Source organism: Neopsephotus bourkii, unplaced genomic scaffold, assembly GCF_033783945.1.
Source record: "Neopsephotus bourkii isolate Nb327-2 ecotype Australia unplaced genomic scaffold, CSIRO-AGI_Nbou_v1 NB_196, whole genome shotgun sequence".
Taxonomy (NCBI): domain Eukaryota; kingdom Metazoa; phylum Chordata; class Aves; order Psittaciformes; family Psittacidae; genus Neopsephotus; species Neopsephotus bourkii.
Genome location: NW_026900709.1, coordinates 12,944,957 through 12,962,460, shown reverse-complemented (window position 1 = coordinate 12,962,460; position 17,504 = coordinate 12,944,957). Strand labels below are relative to the sequence as shown.

At 36.5% G+C, this 17,504-nt stretch overlaps 1 protein-coding gene across 1 annotated transcript in view; it reads left to right on the top strand.

Moving 5' to 3' along the window:
- The window catches only part of GAD1 (glutamate decarboxylase 1), a 32,796-nt gene that overhangs the window by 11,571 nt on the left and 3,721 nt on the right, over positions 1-17,504 (top strand). Inside the window, exons 6-16 of the mRNA XM_061342561.1 lie at positions 421-511; positions 5,319-5,431; positions 6,803-6,918; positions 7,022-7,101; positions 7,306-7,360; positions 8,455-8,571; positions 8,809-8,873; positions 12,195-12,273; positions 13,680-13,829; positions 16,115-16,222; positions 16,921-17,010. Of these exons, the coding sequence (XP_061198545.1) occupies positions 421-511; positions 5,319-5,431; positions 6,803-6,918; positions 7,022-7,101; positions 7,306-7,360; positions 8,455-8,571; positions 8,809-8,873; positions 12,195-12,273; positions 13,680-13,829; positions 16,115-16,222; positions 16,921-17,010 (1,064 nt within the window). The remainder of the gene's footprint in view (positions 1-420; positions 512-5,318; positions 5,432-6,802; positions 6,919-7,021; positions 7,102-7,305; positions 7,361-8,454; positions 8,572-8,808; positions 8,874-12,194; positions 12,274-13,679; positions 13,830-16,114; positions 16,223-16,920; positions 17,011-17,504) is intronic.

The window sequence follows — 17,504 nt, the reverse complement described above, 5'->3', positions numbered from 1 at the left end:
TTTCTCCCTATTTAGATGCAAATGTCCCCAGCCCCTACAAGTTGTCACTGCCAAATACACCCTCTACTTCCCCCGTCTCTCTGGCAGTTCGATTTCCCCGGTCGGGACGGGCAGGTCCGGAGTTGGGCTAGCCCTTGCACGGGTTCCGGAGGTGTTCATGGGCTCAGTCGGCTCCTGGGTGCTGTCTTTTAATTTAAACGCTAATGATTCCATGCAGGAGCTCGGGCCCAAGTGGCTTTTCAAGTTCGGAACAAGACCGTTAACAGTCTCCCCTTAAACAGGACTTGCTTTGAAAACCTCGCTACGAGCGTGTCACAACTGCAAAGCTATCGTTTGTGTCAGAATGGTTGGACGCTTTAAATCTGAAACCTGACATTTACCGGTGGAGTTGCTCTAAGTTGCTCTCAATTCTGTTTGCAGGTCATCCTCGCTTTTTCAATCAGCTCTCCACAGGGCTGGACATCATAGGCCTGGCCGGGGAGTGGCTGACATCGACTGCTAATACAAACATGTAAGCAGTATGTTGTTGACAGCGTCTTTGAGCTGTGCTCGCTGGGGCTGCCAGCTAGCATGGTAGATGTGCATTGTCACAGACCTGTGTGATTTTCTTCTTTAAATGACAGTTGCTGAGTCTTCAATAAAAGCATCTCCTATTTTTCTTAATGTGGCAGCAATGCAGTGAAAACTGTTCAATAAAGGTGAACGGTTTTACATTTTTGATCAACAGAAATGCAAATATCCCAGAACACATGGTAAGTTAAACATGATGATTTTAATATAATCACATGAAATGATTTTTCTTCTATTGGACCAATCTTCTTTATTCTTTCCTGATTTCTTGTTAAAGCTTTGTCTCTAGACTGAGTAATTCTGCAGCTCCTGGGTGGCTTCAAAGTGGTTTAAAATGGACCACTGAAAATTGATTTGATGATAATGAAGGAACTAGTCTAAGTTTTATTAAAATTGTATATAAATAGATAAATGGAAGTATTAAAAGTTAAATTTTACATCTAGAACATATTAATGAGGCCTAGAACAACCTGGTCTACTGAAAGGTGTCCCTGCTCATGGCAGGGGTGTTTGGAACTAAATGATCTTTAAGTTCCCTTCAAAGCCAAACCATTATAGGGTTTTATGAGTCTCTGAAACTTTCCCTAATCTTTCTTGATCTCAAAATGAATGAAAGCTAGATGTAAATGTAATGTGTTATGCTGAATTTTTGCAACAAAGTGTGTAATTAATGACCCCCCCCAAAAAAAAACCACACCACCAAACACGAAAAACCTAGCCAGTTTTTATTTATATGTTTAATTATATTTGTACATGCTAAAAAATGCGATCAGAGCTCAAATACTTGGTCAGGTAACAGATTGCTCTGTTTTAGTCCTGTATTGGATGTGTTTTAACTCTAAAGCTATCTCTGTATTGTTTGTTGCTAATTGGCTGAACACAGAAAACATATCTGCAGATGGGGAAGACAATAATATTGTCACTGGCCCATCTGTAAGTGTAAGATTCATTAAATATAGTTGATTACTAGCAGCTCTGTGTTGATGATGTGCTTGTTTTGTGACAATAGCAATAAAATAAAAAAATACAGAAGGTCCTCCAGGCAAAACTAGCTTGCTCTTCACGATAATCCTCTTCTCAGTTAGTTCTCTGGTCGCTAAAAATTGGTATGGGATATTCAGATTTAAAAGTTGATTGGGAAGAAACCCCAGCAATGTACATTGTAATTGTAAAACAAGTTTTGCAAAGTGCTTTAAAGTGTGAAAACAAATCTGATTATATTTCTAAAAAAACCCACTCTGGTTAAATATTGTCCCTCCATGACTAAAACATACTTCAGGGCATGTCACTTTTGCAAGCCCCTTTTTTTTGACTTAGTCATCCTAGCTTAGTTATCCTTTTGCAATCAATTGTACAAATCCAATAGTACATAATGGAACTCAGCTACATGTCAAAATGTGGTGGTATTATGAAATATTGACATCATTATTAAGAACATTGAACTCACTTCTGAAGAGTAACTTCTCTTTTTAAAATGAGGTCACTTTTTCCTTTGGTTTAAAAAGTGAACTGATAAATAGCTAGTGTTGTAAACCTGGTTTCTGATACATTTATGCTTATCTTGCACATATCTTGAAAATGCTTCTCTAGAGTATGAAAATTAAGTATCTGTTTGCTTGTATGAGGTATAGCCAATGCAATATAATCATAGAATCATTGAATAGTTAGGGTTGGAAAGAACCTTAAGATCATCTAGGTCCAACCACCCCTTCCATGTTCTGGGACACCTCACACTAGACCTTGCCGCTCAAGGCTGTGTCCAACCTGGCCTTGAACACTGTCAAGGATGGAGCATTTATCACCTCTTTGGGCAATGTCTTCCAGTGCCTCACCACCCTTACAATAAATAATTTCTTCCTTATATCCAATCTAAACTTCCCCTGTTTAAGTTTTAACCCATTACCCCTTGTCCTATCACTACAGTCCCTAATGAAGAGTCCCTCCCCAGCATCCCTATAGGCCTCCTTCAGATACTGGAAGGCTGCTAAAGTCTCCACACAGCCTCTTTTACCTCTTAATGCATCACTCTCTTTTTTTTTCAGCAAACCAAGGTCAACATGATATGATTTTAAATAACACAGTAATTGCAAGTAAGATTAAAGCAAGATGTTGTAAAATATGATTCAAAGAACTGACAGAGAAGGTTATTAAAAATAGCCAAATCATCTCTGTGAGCTCTGGGAAACATATTATTTTTTTGACCAATGTTCCAGCATAGAAAAGCAAGTTCTGACCTTTACCTAGAAACTGTTGTAACCTATTTCAATTGACACAAGTAAGTAACATTAACACTGGATCATGGTAGGGAATATTATCCATTTGCCTTTTTTTCTTTCTACCTATAAGCATTACTTAAAGCATATATGAACAATTAAAAATATATGTTTTGAGTACTCAAAACATCTGTACTCTGTTAAGTTTTTAAATTGGCATTAGGGAATGTTATTTAAATGTCACTGTGAAGATAATATATTAAATTAAACATAATAAGCTTCCCACATTGACTTGGAAATAATGTATCAATGTGCTATTTATAGCTCAATCACTAATCAGAAGACCTTCAGGGTGGAAATTTCCGAAGTTGCCGTTATTCACCCAGCTCTAGGGATCTGTAGTCCAGGGCATTTGCTCACCATGCCGCAGTCAGCTGAGTTAGAAAGCAATAATATTATGTGGAAGTTCTCTATGCCCACTGTTAGCTGAGATGAGAACATTATGTTGGTGTTTTCAGTACAAAGCATTTGTGCTTATTAAGATGTAATACAGGAAAATGATGTAAAATGTTTTATGTTTATTCACAGAATGCTTTTTACGTGCTGACAAACAGGAGAACAGGTAGCTAGTATGATTTGGCCAGATAAAATGATTTGGCCTTTACATTAGAGCAGAATTAAGATAGCAGTGCCCACTACCAAATGATCTGTTCATTTATTCTTTTAGTAAAGAGCTGAAACTCACAACTGTTTTAGTTAATCCATAATAATACCTGAAAAGGTTTTAACAGTACAAAAAATCTAGTCCTCATTTTTTGTCAGGAAAGGTTCTAAAGTCAGACAGTTCCTTCCAAGCCAAGCACATTTTCTGTGTTTAGCTGATTCTTTCAAAATCATTTAAGTTTAAAGCAAATATGTCAAATTGAACTTTAGGAAGATGTGATTTTAAAAATCATAGTGGCAATCTAATATAGCTGCATTGGCCTTATTTATAATCATCTGCAGGCTTCTTTTGTTTCTTTTTCAGTGTTTGGAGACTCAGAAAATAATTGCGTAATAAAACAAACAATGCTATTTCACTTGGGTGTGAGTATATTAAAAATTCCCCCTGTGAATTCTTCATATTTTATATACAAAAAACTTACTACATATTTTTTTGTACAAGCCTTGAAGTCTTCTGGGAAGTAAGTAAGGATCAGTATGCAAGGTCTCAGGGAAAATTGAAATGTGTTTAAACTGATGGAAAAAAATCCCCTTGACTTAAATATGTCTTGTATTAGGCTGCAGTGATCTAGACACCACGGAATTCCTGTTGAATTCACCTGGTCATTCTGTCTAAATTAAGACTGGAATCTGTCCCAGTCTTGGGACCATTGTTTGCAGATGCCAACTGGTTTATTGGCAGCCCTAAATTCCAGACCAGTTGTTCAGCTGCCTGTGTCAGACAGCTCTAATGGTAATAAAAGTAAATAAGAGGCATTTTGGCTTCTGAAAATAGCAATTGCAACAATTAAATTACAAATGCAGTTTAAACTTAAAGGAATGTTTTAAAAATAGTGGAGGAGTTTCTCCAATGGACTAAGGACAGATAAGGATTGAATTAAAAATTAATATTCTAACTAACCAGTGTAGCTGTAAATAAAACACAAGCTTTTCAGATGCATGTTCCCTTCTTCATATCACATCTTCTTGAAGTTTGTCATACCTATCTTTAAAATATCATTTTAACATTGGAGAGACAACACATGTGTTTTGGGCAAAATTATTCAAGTGGAGGACGTCAATCAGACCCAGAGTGTCAGGGTGCCATGTTCTTACAGATTCCTTTGGAAATCATAGGTTGCTTGCTGAGTTTCTCCCTGCTTCCTTTCCTCCCCTCCTTTTTTACCTTTTTTTTTCTTGGTAGACACAGTAAGCAGAGTTTGTTTATAACAGCAGCAATTTATCCATGTACCTTCATCACCAAAAATGGTTGTATGGCTGTCGCTTTCCATCCATGTATCTCTCTGTGACATCAGGGCATACTGGACTATGCAATGTTTTTGCCCTCATTAAGTGGATACAATAGTTGACTTCTGACTTGTTTTTGGTAATTGGTAATTAGAAAATCGTCATTTATAATTACTCTTGACAGTTATCGATCACATGGCATTGTAGAAATAAATTGTCTTTGGAGATAGTCAACAGAATAAATCCACATAATTAATTGTATTTAGACTTTGAAGCCCTAGTTCAATACTTCTAATTACATTTGTGTTTAGCTCAGCAAAGTTCACTGTTTTCATAAGAATTTGGCGGTATGTTATTCCACAAGTGTGGAATTGGCACTTTGAGAAACAAATGTTTTACAGTACAATCTTGTACAGCAATCTGCAGCGTTATGATGGTGATTGCGATACCAGAACCTCAGTTTATAAGGAAACTTTTAGGAATCTGAAGAATTTTCAAAAAGAATCATAGACTAGGAATTTATTGTGGTTTTTAGAATCTATATGTAATTCTGTTTGGTTGGGGTTTTTTTCTTTATCTGTGCAGGTTCACCTATGAAATTGCCCCTGTTTTTGTCCTCATGGAACAAATAACACTTCGAAAGATGAGAGAGATTATTGGATGGTCAAACAAAGACGGCGATGGAATATTCTCACCTGGTGAGTTTTTGTTCTCTGTTTTGGTCATTCAACTAAAACGTCAAAAGTTGAAATAAGCATAAGCAGTTTCTGAATGCTCATGATACCTGTAACACAAAATAATGTATCATATATTTAGACGTAGGAATGCTTTGTTTAAACATCCCACAGAAAAGTTGGGGAAAAAAACATCTTTGAGTATGGCTATGTATGATGGCTAGTCAACATTTTAACACTTGACTACAAGCTCTGGTATATAGTTAAGCATTTAAACACCCTTTATTTTGGACTGATTTTCTGGAGGTGCTGAGCAACCACTGTTCCTCCTGGTCAGTAGCTCTTGGGAATCATGTACTGACTTCTTTGGTCAGTGAGGATTTGGGCTTACAGTCAGAAAAATACTGTGACTGCCTGTGACATGGTATCTGGGACATAATTGACTGAACTCACAAGTGTGATTCTAATACGAAGAACCAAGATAAAGTGTCTTCCCATTAAGGTGGTACAAAGGCAGTCAGCAGCAACAGAAAAGCCTGGTAAACCATGTGGAAGTCCTGGGCCCGTGTGTAGACAGAGTGGGTGCCGATCACAACTTCAGATTTCTGGATTTGGTGTAGGAGAGACACCATCCTGTTTCAGAGGAAGAAGCACAGTTCTGCATCCTTTTGGAACAGCCCACATAAAATCCAGGAATGCACACTTGCTTGGTCTCCAGTCCCATCTGCTAAAAATGTACAGATGTTTCTCAGTGTTTTTGTGGATGAAGAAATATTAGAAGAAGAAGTTATCCTAGACTTTCTGGATGAGATTCATCTTTCCAAATCTTGAGGTCTGTATCGTAGAACTGAGCTAATTTCCCTGGGCAATTTTTAGCAGTGAAGCAAATGAAATAGATGCTTTCTCGCAGTTCAGATTCTTCAAAAGTCATTGTCAAATTCAGATTAGCTGAATCATAGCCTGAAAAGCATCTCTTTCCCTTAACCAACTGTAAGGAAAGCTCACCTGTAGGAATACAATTTTGAGGCATCTACTTCATATTTACAGTGAGATGGGATAAATCCATCCAGTATGCAACGTTTCTTCATTCTCAGACAATTTGATAAGCTCCTGTTATTCTTGCTAACAAGTTGCCATGCAAAAGCAGCACAATGAAAGCTGAACTTTCTAGGAATGTATTGCAAAATGTTAGCAGTAAAATGAGATGATGAATAGGAAATTGACTCTCAGTGTGACTTTTTAGAGACAGATGACCGTGCATTTCATAGACTTATTTTTCATAGTTCACTGCCAATTTCACTACATAATGCAAATGAGACTTGCATGTCTTTGGTCTAATATGCATTTTTTTCTCATTATCACTATTTTATTATTCATTCACATATTTACTCACAGGAGGAGCAATCTCCAATATGTACAGTATAATGGCCGCACGCTACAAGTATTTCCCTGAAGTTAAAACCAAAGGCATGGCTGCAGTCCCTAAACTCGTTCTCTTTACCTCAGAACACGTGAGTTTCATACACTGCTAATTCTTAGTTTATTACTGTATGTTGTGAAGATACTTCATCATTAAACAACCACTCTGTTAAATGTGCATATGTTTTGCTGCAGAGTCACTACTCAATAAAGAAAGCTGGAGCTGCGCTTGGATTTGGAACGGACAATGTGATTTTGATAAAATGCAATGAAAGGTAGGATGAAGGGGAAGGCTTTGATACGTTAAATGTGTTCATCTGTTGAATTTGTTGTAGTATGCTTAAGGACTGATTCAGTACAGTATGCCAAGTCGCGAATGGCCTGTTGAGAAAATACTATTAAATTATTTCAACTGTAGCTAGTATTTTTATATGCAGACTTTAATTCTCTTTATCTTTTTCTTTCTATAATCATTACAGAGGCAAAATAATACCGGCTGATTTGGAGGCAAAAATTTTGGAAGCAAAACAAAAGGTTTGTGGCTTTAAAAACCAGTGTTTAAATGCCTGGCTTAGTAAAAATACTTCTTCCTTTGAAGGTTCAGGGTTAACACTAAAAGAGAAAGTTATAATGATATAAATATTATAGTAATATTTTTAGCTGCTTAATTATACATCACATATTGATTAGGGAACTATCTGTATGTCTTGCTAAGGTTTCCATTTCCTGTTTAAAACCAACATATTTTAAACTCTTGAACCACATCTGTATTTCTGACTCCTAGAAATAACTTTGTATAGAAATATATAGAAAAAAGTATGAAAACTAACAAAACTAAACATGAAACTAAACCTACTTTTACCCAAACTTCAACGTTTAGCCAAAATCATCAAAAACTTTATTGAAGTCCTAAAAATGCCCATAGATTTCAAGTGTGGGGTTGTAGGGTTAGTAAATATAGCCAGTAAGTTTCTTTTTATTGAGACATTATTGTTAATTCCTTAATTGATGCAATGTAAAATCCTTTAATTTGTGTAAACCCACCAAAGTTAAAGCAGTCAAGATTACTATTATTTTATTTCTTAACTTCTTTACATTTGGGCACTCTATGAAATTGCAGTTCACATTTATTTAATCTAATTTGAAATTGTCTCACTTGGATCAGATAGTTCCGCATTTATTGCTTTTGGTTTGGATTGCTTTTTTCTGCCTTGTTCTGCTTATTAGATAAAGGCTAAAGGAATAATTTCAAGCCTTCAAATCACAACTTGCATATCACAATTAATTTTCCTTTATATGGCTGTAAAAGTCTCAACTTTTCTTGACTATTCCTGGTCTTCTACTGAAATGTTTGAATCTTCTTACTGAAGGAGATTAGACAAAATAATATTCTTTACCTTCTGACTGGTTAATTTTGTGACGTTACAGTACAATAAAAACAGAGTTTGTTTCTACCACATATACGACTTGTTAGTTTCTACTATTGCTTATATTTAACTTTCACATGGGAAGAAAAGCACTTTTAAGCTGGAAAATGGGATTGCAATGTTTCTAAAATGCTTTTCACGTTTATTCTTTTTCCTGAAAGAGGTTGGATTTTGTATTTAATGTTTTTATTTTTATTGTAGGGATACGTTCCCCTTTTTGTAAATGCAACTGCAGGCACAACAGTATATGGAGCCTTTGATCCAATACAAGAGATTGCAGATATATGTGAAAAATATAACCTCTGGCTCCATGTAGATGTAAGTAACTAAATGAAATGCTATTCAGGCAAAAGAGGATTTTTATTTACATATGTTTTGTCTTGAATTAAAGCTTATTTTTATTTATTACTAGACCCAGAGTAAATTAAAATATGGCAGGGGGGTGAAACTAGATGATTTTAAGGTCCTTTCCAACCCTAACTATTCTGTGATTCTATGATTCTATGCCAGGCTTTTCCAAAACAGTAAGTCTTCTCTTGTTTCTCTCTCTTCCAGGCTGCCTGGGGAGGTGGACTCTTAATGTCCCGAAAGCATCGTCATAAATTAAGTGGAATAGAAAGGTACTACATGATGCTTATTTGTAATACTATTATTAAAGTACTTTCATAAGATAAATGACACCTCACAAATTCATCAAAAGATGAATTTGCTGCATTAAGGAGTTTAAACAAATTAGACGAACGCCAGCAGACAGGGAAGGTTCACACTAGGAAGACTGAAACAATGTTACAGAAGAAAACAGTGATGTGCAGAGGAGTGAAAGGTAAGTTTTCAGCAGATTGGAAGGAGGACAAGGATATCACTTGGAAAAAGGAATGGAGATTGTTCTATGAATAGCTTTGAAAGGGTCATAAGTCTAGGATTGGGCGAAGGAGAATTTGAAGAGAAAGTGTGAGAGCTAGACAGTGTCTTAAATGTAGGGCTTTGGGAATAATAGTGAGAAATGAGGAATCCGGAGAAAGGGTTTGAGTGTGAATACCTGTGATAGGAACTCATGACATGATGGGAATTTGTAGAGATTCTCCCCTGAAAGATGTTTGCAGTTGTTTCCAGAAAATAGCATGCATGTTCTGTTTGAAAATGAGTGTTCTGTAAATGAAAGTCTCTCTCTATATATATGCTTGCTTTTGTACTGCTTGTATATACACACACACAAAAACATACATGTGTATACAACAGAGAGAGTAACACATGATAGAGACTGAATTAGCAGCAATTTTTAGGCAAATTACGGTACCTATGAGGCCGGAAAGGACTACGATAGCACCGAACTGGTACATTTCTACTGTGCCAGTCAGAGGACTGAGGGAACTTACAGGAAGGCCAGGAAGAGTCACAGCTACTCACTGTGTTGCAGGGCACAGGGCCCTGTGAATTGGTGCCAGGTGGGGATTCCACAAAACAAGCAGGAAGCTCTTGTAGAGGCCAGAGTGAAACCTGCAGAAAAGAGTGCATGTGTTCCCCCAGGCAAGTAACCCAGGTTACCAAGATGCCCACTGAGACCAGAAGTCAGCCTAAATAATTAATTGAACCATTTGTATTGGAAGTGATAGCAGAATGTGACTGTGACCCTCCTCCCTTGCCCCAGGCCTTACAATTCAGGCTCAGAAGTCCCATGTGTAGTCTTTGGCACAGTTGTTCCCATATCCAATGATGACAAGCCTGTAGACTGTAGAAGTGTTTATAACCCCATGGGTGTGTTTCTCTAGATTTCCTCTGAAACCACTCTATCATAAAAGCCTGCCTGCCTGAATAACAATCAGACAAGCAATGAAGAACCGGAAGCATAAGATCTTTCCCATCATTGCAGGTGCCAGCTTCCAGGGAAGCAAAAAAAAAGATTTGAAACAAGCTCTGCCCATGTACTCTCACAGTAACACTAAATTGCTTCCTCAAGTCAACTGTGCTGAATGTGGGCATGTGTAAAGGTGTAAAATGAGAACAACAGTGAGCATTGCTTTTCCTTAGGGTAAACAAACTTTCCTAGTGATGGTCATCTCATGTAGTATGTGAAAAACAAGCACAAGATGAACAATAATGTACACGAGGAATGGTAGGAAAACCATGCAGACCCTTCTGTTGCAGGGACAGCAGTGTGGCAGGAGCACTCTGAATCGTACAAACCTCTGCCAGTCCAATTTGTTAGTCACTCATGTTATGGCAACATGTCTAATATGAGGTCAGCATGGCAATTTCCTTAAGGTACACAGGTTTGGTGGCAGTAGCTAGGCACACCTCTTTTGACCTGAGGTCAATCCAAAGGTGCTAATTAAGACCATCATCTTCAGCAAATACAAAAAGCAGCAGGCCATGAAGTGCGGTATTATTTCCTTCCTAGGCAGGTGCATGGATCTTCAAACATGGAAAGGGGCTCACCTGTACTGCATAATTGCCTGTCACAGGGCCCAGCTGGGTCTACTGCCTACACTCAGGCCAGAGTTGGCCTGCCCGGAGACACCGGTGTCTGTAAAAGTGGACTGCCACGGTGCAGAGCAGGGATGGTCTGTGGTAGATAGCCTCTGGCTGGCTGCGCAGAGTAGAGAGTGACCTTTTCATGTTAAAATAAACCTAATGCTCCTTGCCAAAATGACTTGAATTGTCTTTGTTTGGACCCCTGAAAGAGAGATAAACGCACTAAACTGAAAACATAGTGCTCTCAAAAGGAAATGAGCTGATACATAAATTCCTGTTTCTTCATTACTATATTTGACCTATTAGTTAAGTTTCCCAAAAGATAATTGCCTCCTAAGTCTGAGCTATGTACCTCCTGCATTGCTCTGCCTAAGCAGGAGATTTTAGAGGGATGGTGAATTCACCAGGTATAGCACAGACTGTGCTGTTCTTTTGGCTAAGGGGTGCTGCAGCCTAACCTACTGCAGATAGAGGTTGAAATCATAGCTGGAATGTATGGAATTAGTGGTCCTCAAACGGGTGGAGGAGTCATTGTGTTGCTCAAAAGAGAGAAACTGGTTGTGTCTGTGTCTTCTGAGAGCAGGATGTAGAAGAGGAAGAAGTATCTTTGAATTTTCTTTCAACCACATTGTAAGAACACATGCATAGTCTATGAAATATGATTATACACTTTCCTTTTCTGGAACACATTGTGAATCAAAAGGGCATTTGGTAATTAATTACTTAGGCTGAAGAAGTCAATGAATGTGCAGTGTTGGCACATTTATTTTAGCATCATCATTAAACTGTCTAGGACATTATGTTAAAAATACAGAATATCTCATCTGTTTGGTTAGTAAATTAAGTGATCTTATGCAGCTACTGTGTTTAGAAAGATTTAAGCTTTACATACAGAATGGTAGGATCATGATGTAAAGTTTTATAGCCTTTTAACAGTCCATGGGCTTGATAAGCTAGTACAGAAAAGGCCTCTTGTGGCTTTAACTGGGAAAGTGAATAGGCATGAGAAGTGTCTTTTCCTTTGCTTTCTATTTTTCCAGCAGCTGTTCAGTAAAGAGCTGTGTTCTCCAAAAATTCGTATTATTTCCTTAATTTTCTGACACGACCCTCCCCAAGTCAGTACCCTAAATTGATATAACCTGTCAAACTTTTTTTGTTAATTTTATTAGTGCTATTTCTAGAAGTGGAGTCTTTAGGGAATGAAGTCTAATCAATCTGACACTAATTAACTGGTATTAGTAATAATATAAACTAACAGAAGTCTGACATTTCAGCAGTAATGCATGAAAAGATCCTTTCCTGGACAGTATAGCTGGGAAGTGAGACACCTGAGACAGTAATAATCTCCATAGTGAAACCATCATGGTCAAAACTCCATGTATTTCCAGCTGAAAGCAGAAACCAAAGATGATTGCTTCAGGTTTAGTTCCTGTTTTCCAGACCTATCTGAATGTGAAATTTTTTTGCAGAGCCAACTCAGTTACTTGGAATCCACACAAGATGATGGGAGTGTTGTTACAATGTTCTGCCATTCTTGTCCGGGAGAAGGTCTGCCTTATATTTAATAATTAAGCAGTTAAAAAAAAGTAAATATCAAGCCCTACTTTTTAAGAGGGTTGTGCAAAACCCGTTGAATTTCATAACTTATTTTGGAAGGAATAATTGTGTGGATTTGCATTGTTTAGGAAGGGTTTTTTTCTGTTTTGATTTGGTGGGTGGTTTTTTTTTTGTTTGTTTGTTGTTTTTTAAGCTCTATTAGATCTTTAGTTGTTGATTTATTTTACATATTCTAATAGCAACACTAGAGCGATGCTACTGTACTTCATCTCAGCATCTGCTCTGTTGTTTCTATGATATACTGAACATAGACCCTTGGTCTTAGTAATTAGTCACAGCCTAAACTGCTTGAATAAAAACCAATTGTTTTTATCTTTTTTTTTTTGAAAGTTTCTCAATTCAAGTCTTAATTCTTTTAAGCAATATGTATTTTCCTTAGATGATTAAAAAAAAATCATATCATCTGTGGATAAGACTAATTCTAGTGTCTACTAATTTCTGTCATGTCAATTGCTACTAAAAGAGGCTAGTCAGTGGTCCCTTTGCATAGGGATGAAGCAGTTGTGAGTTCCAGCCCTAGGTCTGCCATTGCTGTTCCAGATGACCCATCTCTAAACTGAAGGCATTTATTTCCCTTTATAAACCACTTTGACATCTATTGGAGATAAACACTAGCTGTTATTTAGTGCCATGCATGCTTATTGTGCTCAATGTTGCAGGATTTTGGCAAATTTTTTTATTCTCTGTATGAGAACTTTGATAAGTGTTTTTGTATTTATAAGATAAACCAGTTTCTTTGAGCTTCCAAGAATGACTAACAAAGTATAGAGGAGATGCAAACCATTTTAGAAATGTCCCATGTTTAAGACTTCCGTGTAACATATAGGAATTTGTTCCTTTGTGTTTCCTTCAGAGCTGTTTACCAATAATCTGTAGGTTTCTATTGGTCTGTGGACCACGCTTATTTGTAAGCAAAAAATGTCTGGTTTAGGTCATTTGTATTTATATTTATCACTGATTTTCAGTATTGTAAAGCTGGCCAATATATAAAGTTGAAGCTTTCTCTTTCTTTTTTTTTTTTTAATTAATTTTCTGTACCTGTCTGTTGAACAAGAGACCATAGCTTTATTCTAGTGTGTAATTCAATTCATCAAAAATTTAAGTCTTAAAACATAGCCTTACAAAGTGAAGTGGACAAAGTATCAAAATCTAAGAATCCATATTAATCTGAGAATGTTTTTCCAGGTGTGGGTGTGTGGGTATGTAAAACAAGATGACTACTCAGGGACAATTCTTCTGTATATATTCAAAATGCCGTTATCATATATTATTAATGATTACACTTTCGTATGCATATATGCCATCCAAGTCATGTAAGTACATGTTTTTCGTTATAGGGTATACTTCAAGGCTGCAATCAAATGTGTGCAGGCTATCTCTTCCAGCCAGACAAACAGTATGATGTATCCTATGACACTGGAGATAAGGCCATACAGTGTGGTCGACATGTGGACATTTTCAAATTTTGGTTGATGTGGAAGGCAAAGGTAAATAATAAAAGTTCCATTCAAAAATACGGAATGTATTTAATTCATAAGTCTCATGTAACCAAACTCTTTTTTTTTCTAAGATAAATGCCTTTGTAATTAGAATCTCTAAATACACATGTATATGAGTATTAAGTCAGAAAAGAGCCGTTTGAAAGGTTTAAGACACTACGTGAGTCCTGTAGTAAACCCAGTGAACCAAAATGGTCATTTGTTGTGATTCTACGCACTCTTATCTGAATTTTCTGACACTGCTTGTAGTAGCAGCAGAGTAGACTTGAAGATTTACAAGGGTCCTTTGAGCATCACGTTTCAATGCCTAGATTTTATAAGCAACTTTGAAGACAAAGCTTGTTTCTTAAGAAGCTTTGTCCAACTGATGATTTAACAGTTGATTCCCTGGTACTACTGTGGTGTGGCTGGATGGCTGAATTTAAGCGTGGACTTGTATGCAGGTTTACGTGTTCACAAGTTGAATGTCCAGGTAGTCAAGAAAACACATTTAATATTTATTTCTTTATCTGCAGTCACCTTACTACTATTCTTCTTGCTCCTCTGCTGACAAAATGGGAATTCAGTTGGGTAACCTGTCTGCAGATTAATCTTTTTTATAAAACTGAGATTAAATGTAATGCCAAAATACACAATCATAAAATAGTTTTCACTTTGGGTGAGATTTAGACAGCAATAGTAAATAACCTGTGATGATAAAAGATATTTTCATGCAGATTTGTTTACTATTGAAGACTGAGGAAAGCAAGTTACAGAACTTAAGATGTACAGTTACTTCTAAGCAGATTGTAGACATGTCACTCTTTATTTTTAAAAGTACTTCAGAAAAAGAAACATAACGTCAGCGCAAAATACTTGTAACAATTATTTTAGTTATCAGCATAGTTTTGATTACCAGGCTAAGTACATTTCAGCTCAGGCTCAGCTCTTCCTCCAAAATAAATCATTTTGGTACCGTAATTCAGTAATGTGAAACTGCTTATGACACACTAGAATCGGACTGTAACTAACAACTTTGAAGTGTATTGCTTATTTACCAAGTACTGACTACAGACACATTCAAAGTGCGGACTCAATGTTTTTCTGATTCCTAGCTGAACTCATTTTGTTAAAACTATCATGCAGACTCTACCTCTGCTGTTACATTTGCCTGTTGAACTGACCTCACTAAAAAAATAGAACACTAAAAAAATAGAACACTTCACAATAAATTAAAAAAATACAGTGAAAACCATAATGGATATGGGTCATATTTAAAATTCAGAAGTGAGATACTTGTGGATGTGATTATATAAAAATAATACAGATTAAAGTTGATCTGTATATCTGGAATTTAAATTCATCTGGAAATCAGTTACTTTCGATTCCTGTTTGGTCTTGGGACAAATAAAGATTTCTTGGACCTGAGTTCTCTGATGTATTAGATAAAACCTGTTTCTAGCAGATTGCATGATTGTATTACAAGAATGTTAAGAAAATACAGTATTAGAAGCTATGGACATTTTTCCTTCAGCATTAGCTATCGTGAGTGATCATACTCTTGTCCTCACAGTAGAAATGTACAGCCTAGGTCCAGAGGTATTTTTGTGACTTTGCCTTCCATCATTTTATTCAGTACAAAGAACTTACCCCACATATGCAGTAATTGAGGAGTGTACTTGTCTTTCTTATTTCTTCATTCATGTACAAAAAAACCCTTTTTTTCCTATTTTATTTATTCTCAACATTCATCTACTTTTCCTAAGATCATGATATTTCAAAACAAAAAACAAATCAGATATGACAAAAGACCAGTGGGTAGGCAAATGACTTTCAGCAAACATATTGCAGGCTTGTGATTGCTGACTGTTTTAAATGCAAATTTCTTACACTGTTCAAGGGAAAGAAATCATTTTCCAACTCTTACCCTTTCAACTGAGTTGCCATCCCATGTTCCTAGCCTTCCAGCAAGAGCTGAATAACTTAATATTCATAATATTTTTTGAAACTGGGGAAACCAAGAGCTTGAAATAATCTATCAAGAATATCAACCCCCCTTGTTGTTATCATATTAAAACCTCTTAAAACAAGCCCAAAACCAAACAGTGATTACAGTTAGGCCCCATTTAGCCACTTTTGTAGTGTTGATTAACTTTACTTTTTAATTACAAGAAACAATACTGCTAAAGCTTTTTTTTGACAGCAAACACTTTAGAGTGAAGCCTATCTGAAAAAGTAAATGCATTGGAGCAGGAAAAAATGATCATATAGCTAATACTTTCTTTTTAAACCAGGGTACTGTAGGATTTGAAAATCAGATCAACAAATGCCTGGAGCTGGCAGAATATCTCTACACTAAAATAAAAAACAGAGAAGAATTTGAGATGGTTTTTGAAGGGGAGGTAAGTTTTCTTTAACCTGTGCATAGGAAACAAATCTATAGGGAACTCTGAAAACAGTCTTCACACTTTTCACAGTTCTTCAAGCCAACTATACAAAGCTGCTTTTATTTTCCGAAGAACTACATGACTGTTGACATCTGGGCAGTTTTTTGGCTGAAAGCATGTGGGTTTGTACTGTATATGTCAGATTTATCTCATGCTTTTCTACAGAAAACTTCTAAGTTTAGGCCATGGAGACTACCTTAATACAATCTTCTCATGCTGAGCTTCCCCATTATAACATACGTAACTGTGAACGACCTATACTGCTGTATGTTCTGTTGGTAGTGCCACTGCACTTGATTGATAGAATAACAAATATACTTTGTCTCCATTTACTAAGAAAAGGAAAATTGTGTTGCCCTTGCTGTGATCCTGGGAACCAGTTCCTCATAAAACTGCATGAAGGTGGAAAGCATTTGCACTTTATTAGTACCCTAAAATATCATAGGTGGGACAATGTATAGGGAATCCAAGACAGCAGATGAAACCAGCATTACTATAATCCATTTGGTTTTGTTTTAACATGCAGAACTAGGAAAGATAATGGTATATTTTGTCTTTCACACTGTGCTAAAGTATGCTGCTGACTAACCTTTAGTGTGTGATTAAGGTGTATTATTTTGGTTATTGACGTATGTATTTGATTCTTTTTGCAGCCAGAGCATACAAATGTATGTTTTTGGTATATTCCACCAAGTCTCAGGGGCATGCCAGACTGTGATGAGAGAAGAGAAAAGTTACACAGGGTATGTGTTTTTTGTTAAATGCAAAAATGTAGCCTATTTCAACCCAGAGTATTCTGCTTATTAAAAATTACGTATCTGTGTGTTGACAACTGTTCCAAATTCTGGGACATCAGTTTTCCAATTGCTAGTCATGACCTTGATATTCATTCACCTTTGTCTCCTATTTATACTGAGCCTGAAGTTGTATTTCTTCTATAGAACTTGATACAGAGCATAGCCAGTTATTCTTTGTTTTATTATCACTTCTGTGCTCCCAAGTCTTATAGATCTTTTAAAAGCAGGTAGGCACAAAGACATCCCAGTCCTGTTTGAATTGGACAGCATATCAGCAAGAAAAAGGGATGGGTAATTATTTGAAAATGCTGGGACAGGTAGAGGACATGGAAACCCGTTAGTCTTTCTTTCTCAGGTCTTTGTTTGTTTTATAAATGTGCTTGGTTAGTCATGCATTAACACATTCCAATGAAAATTAATACCCTTTGGAGAACTTTGGT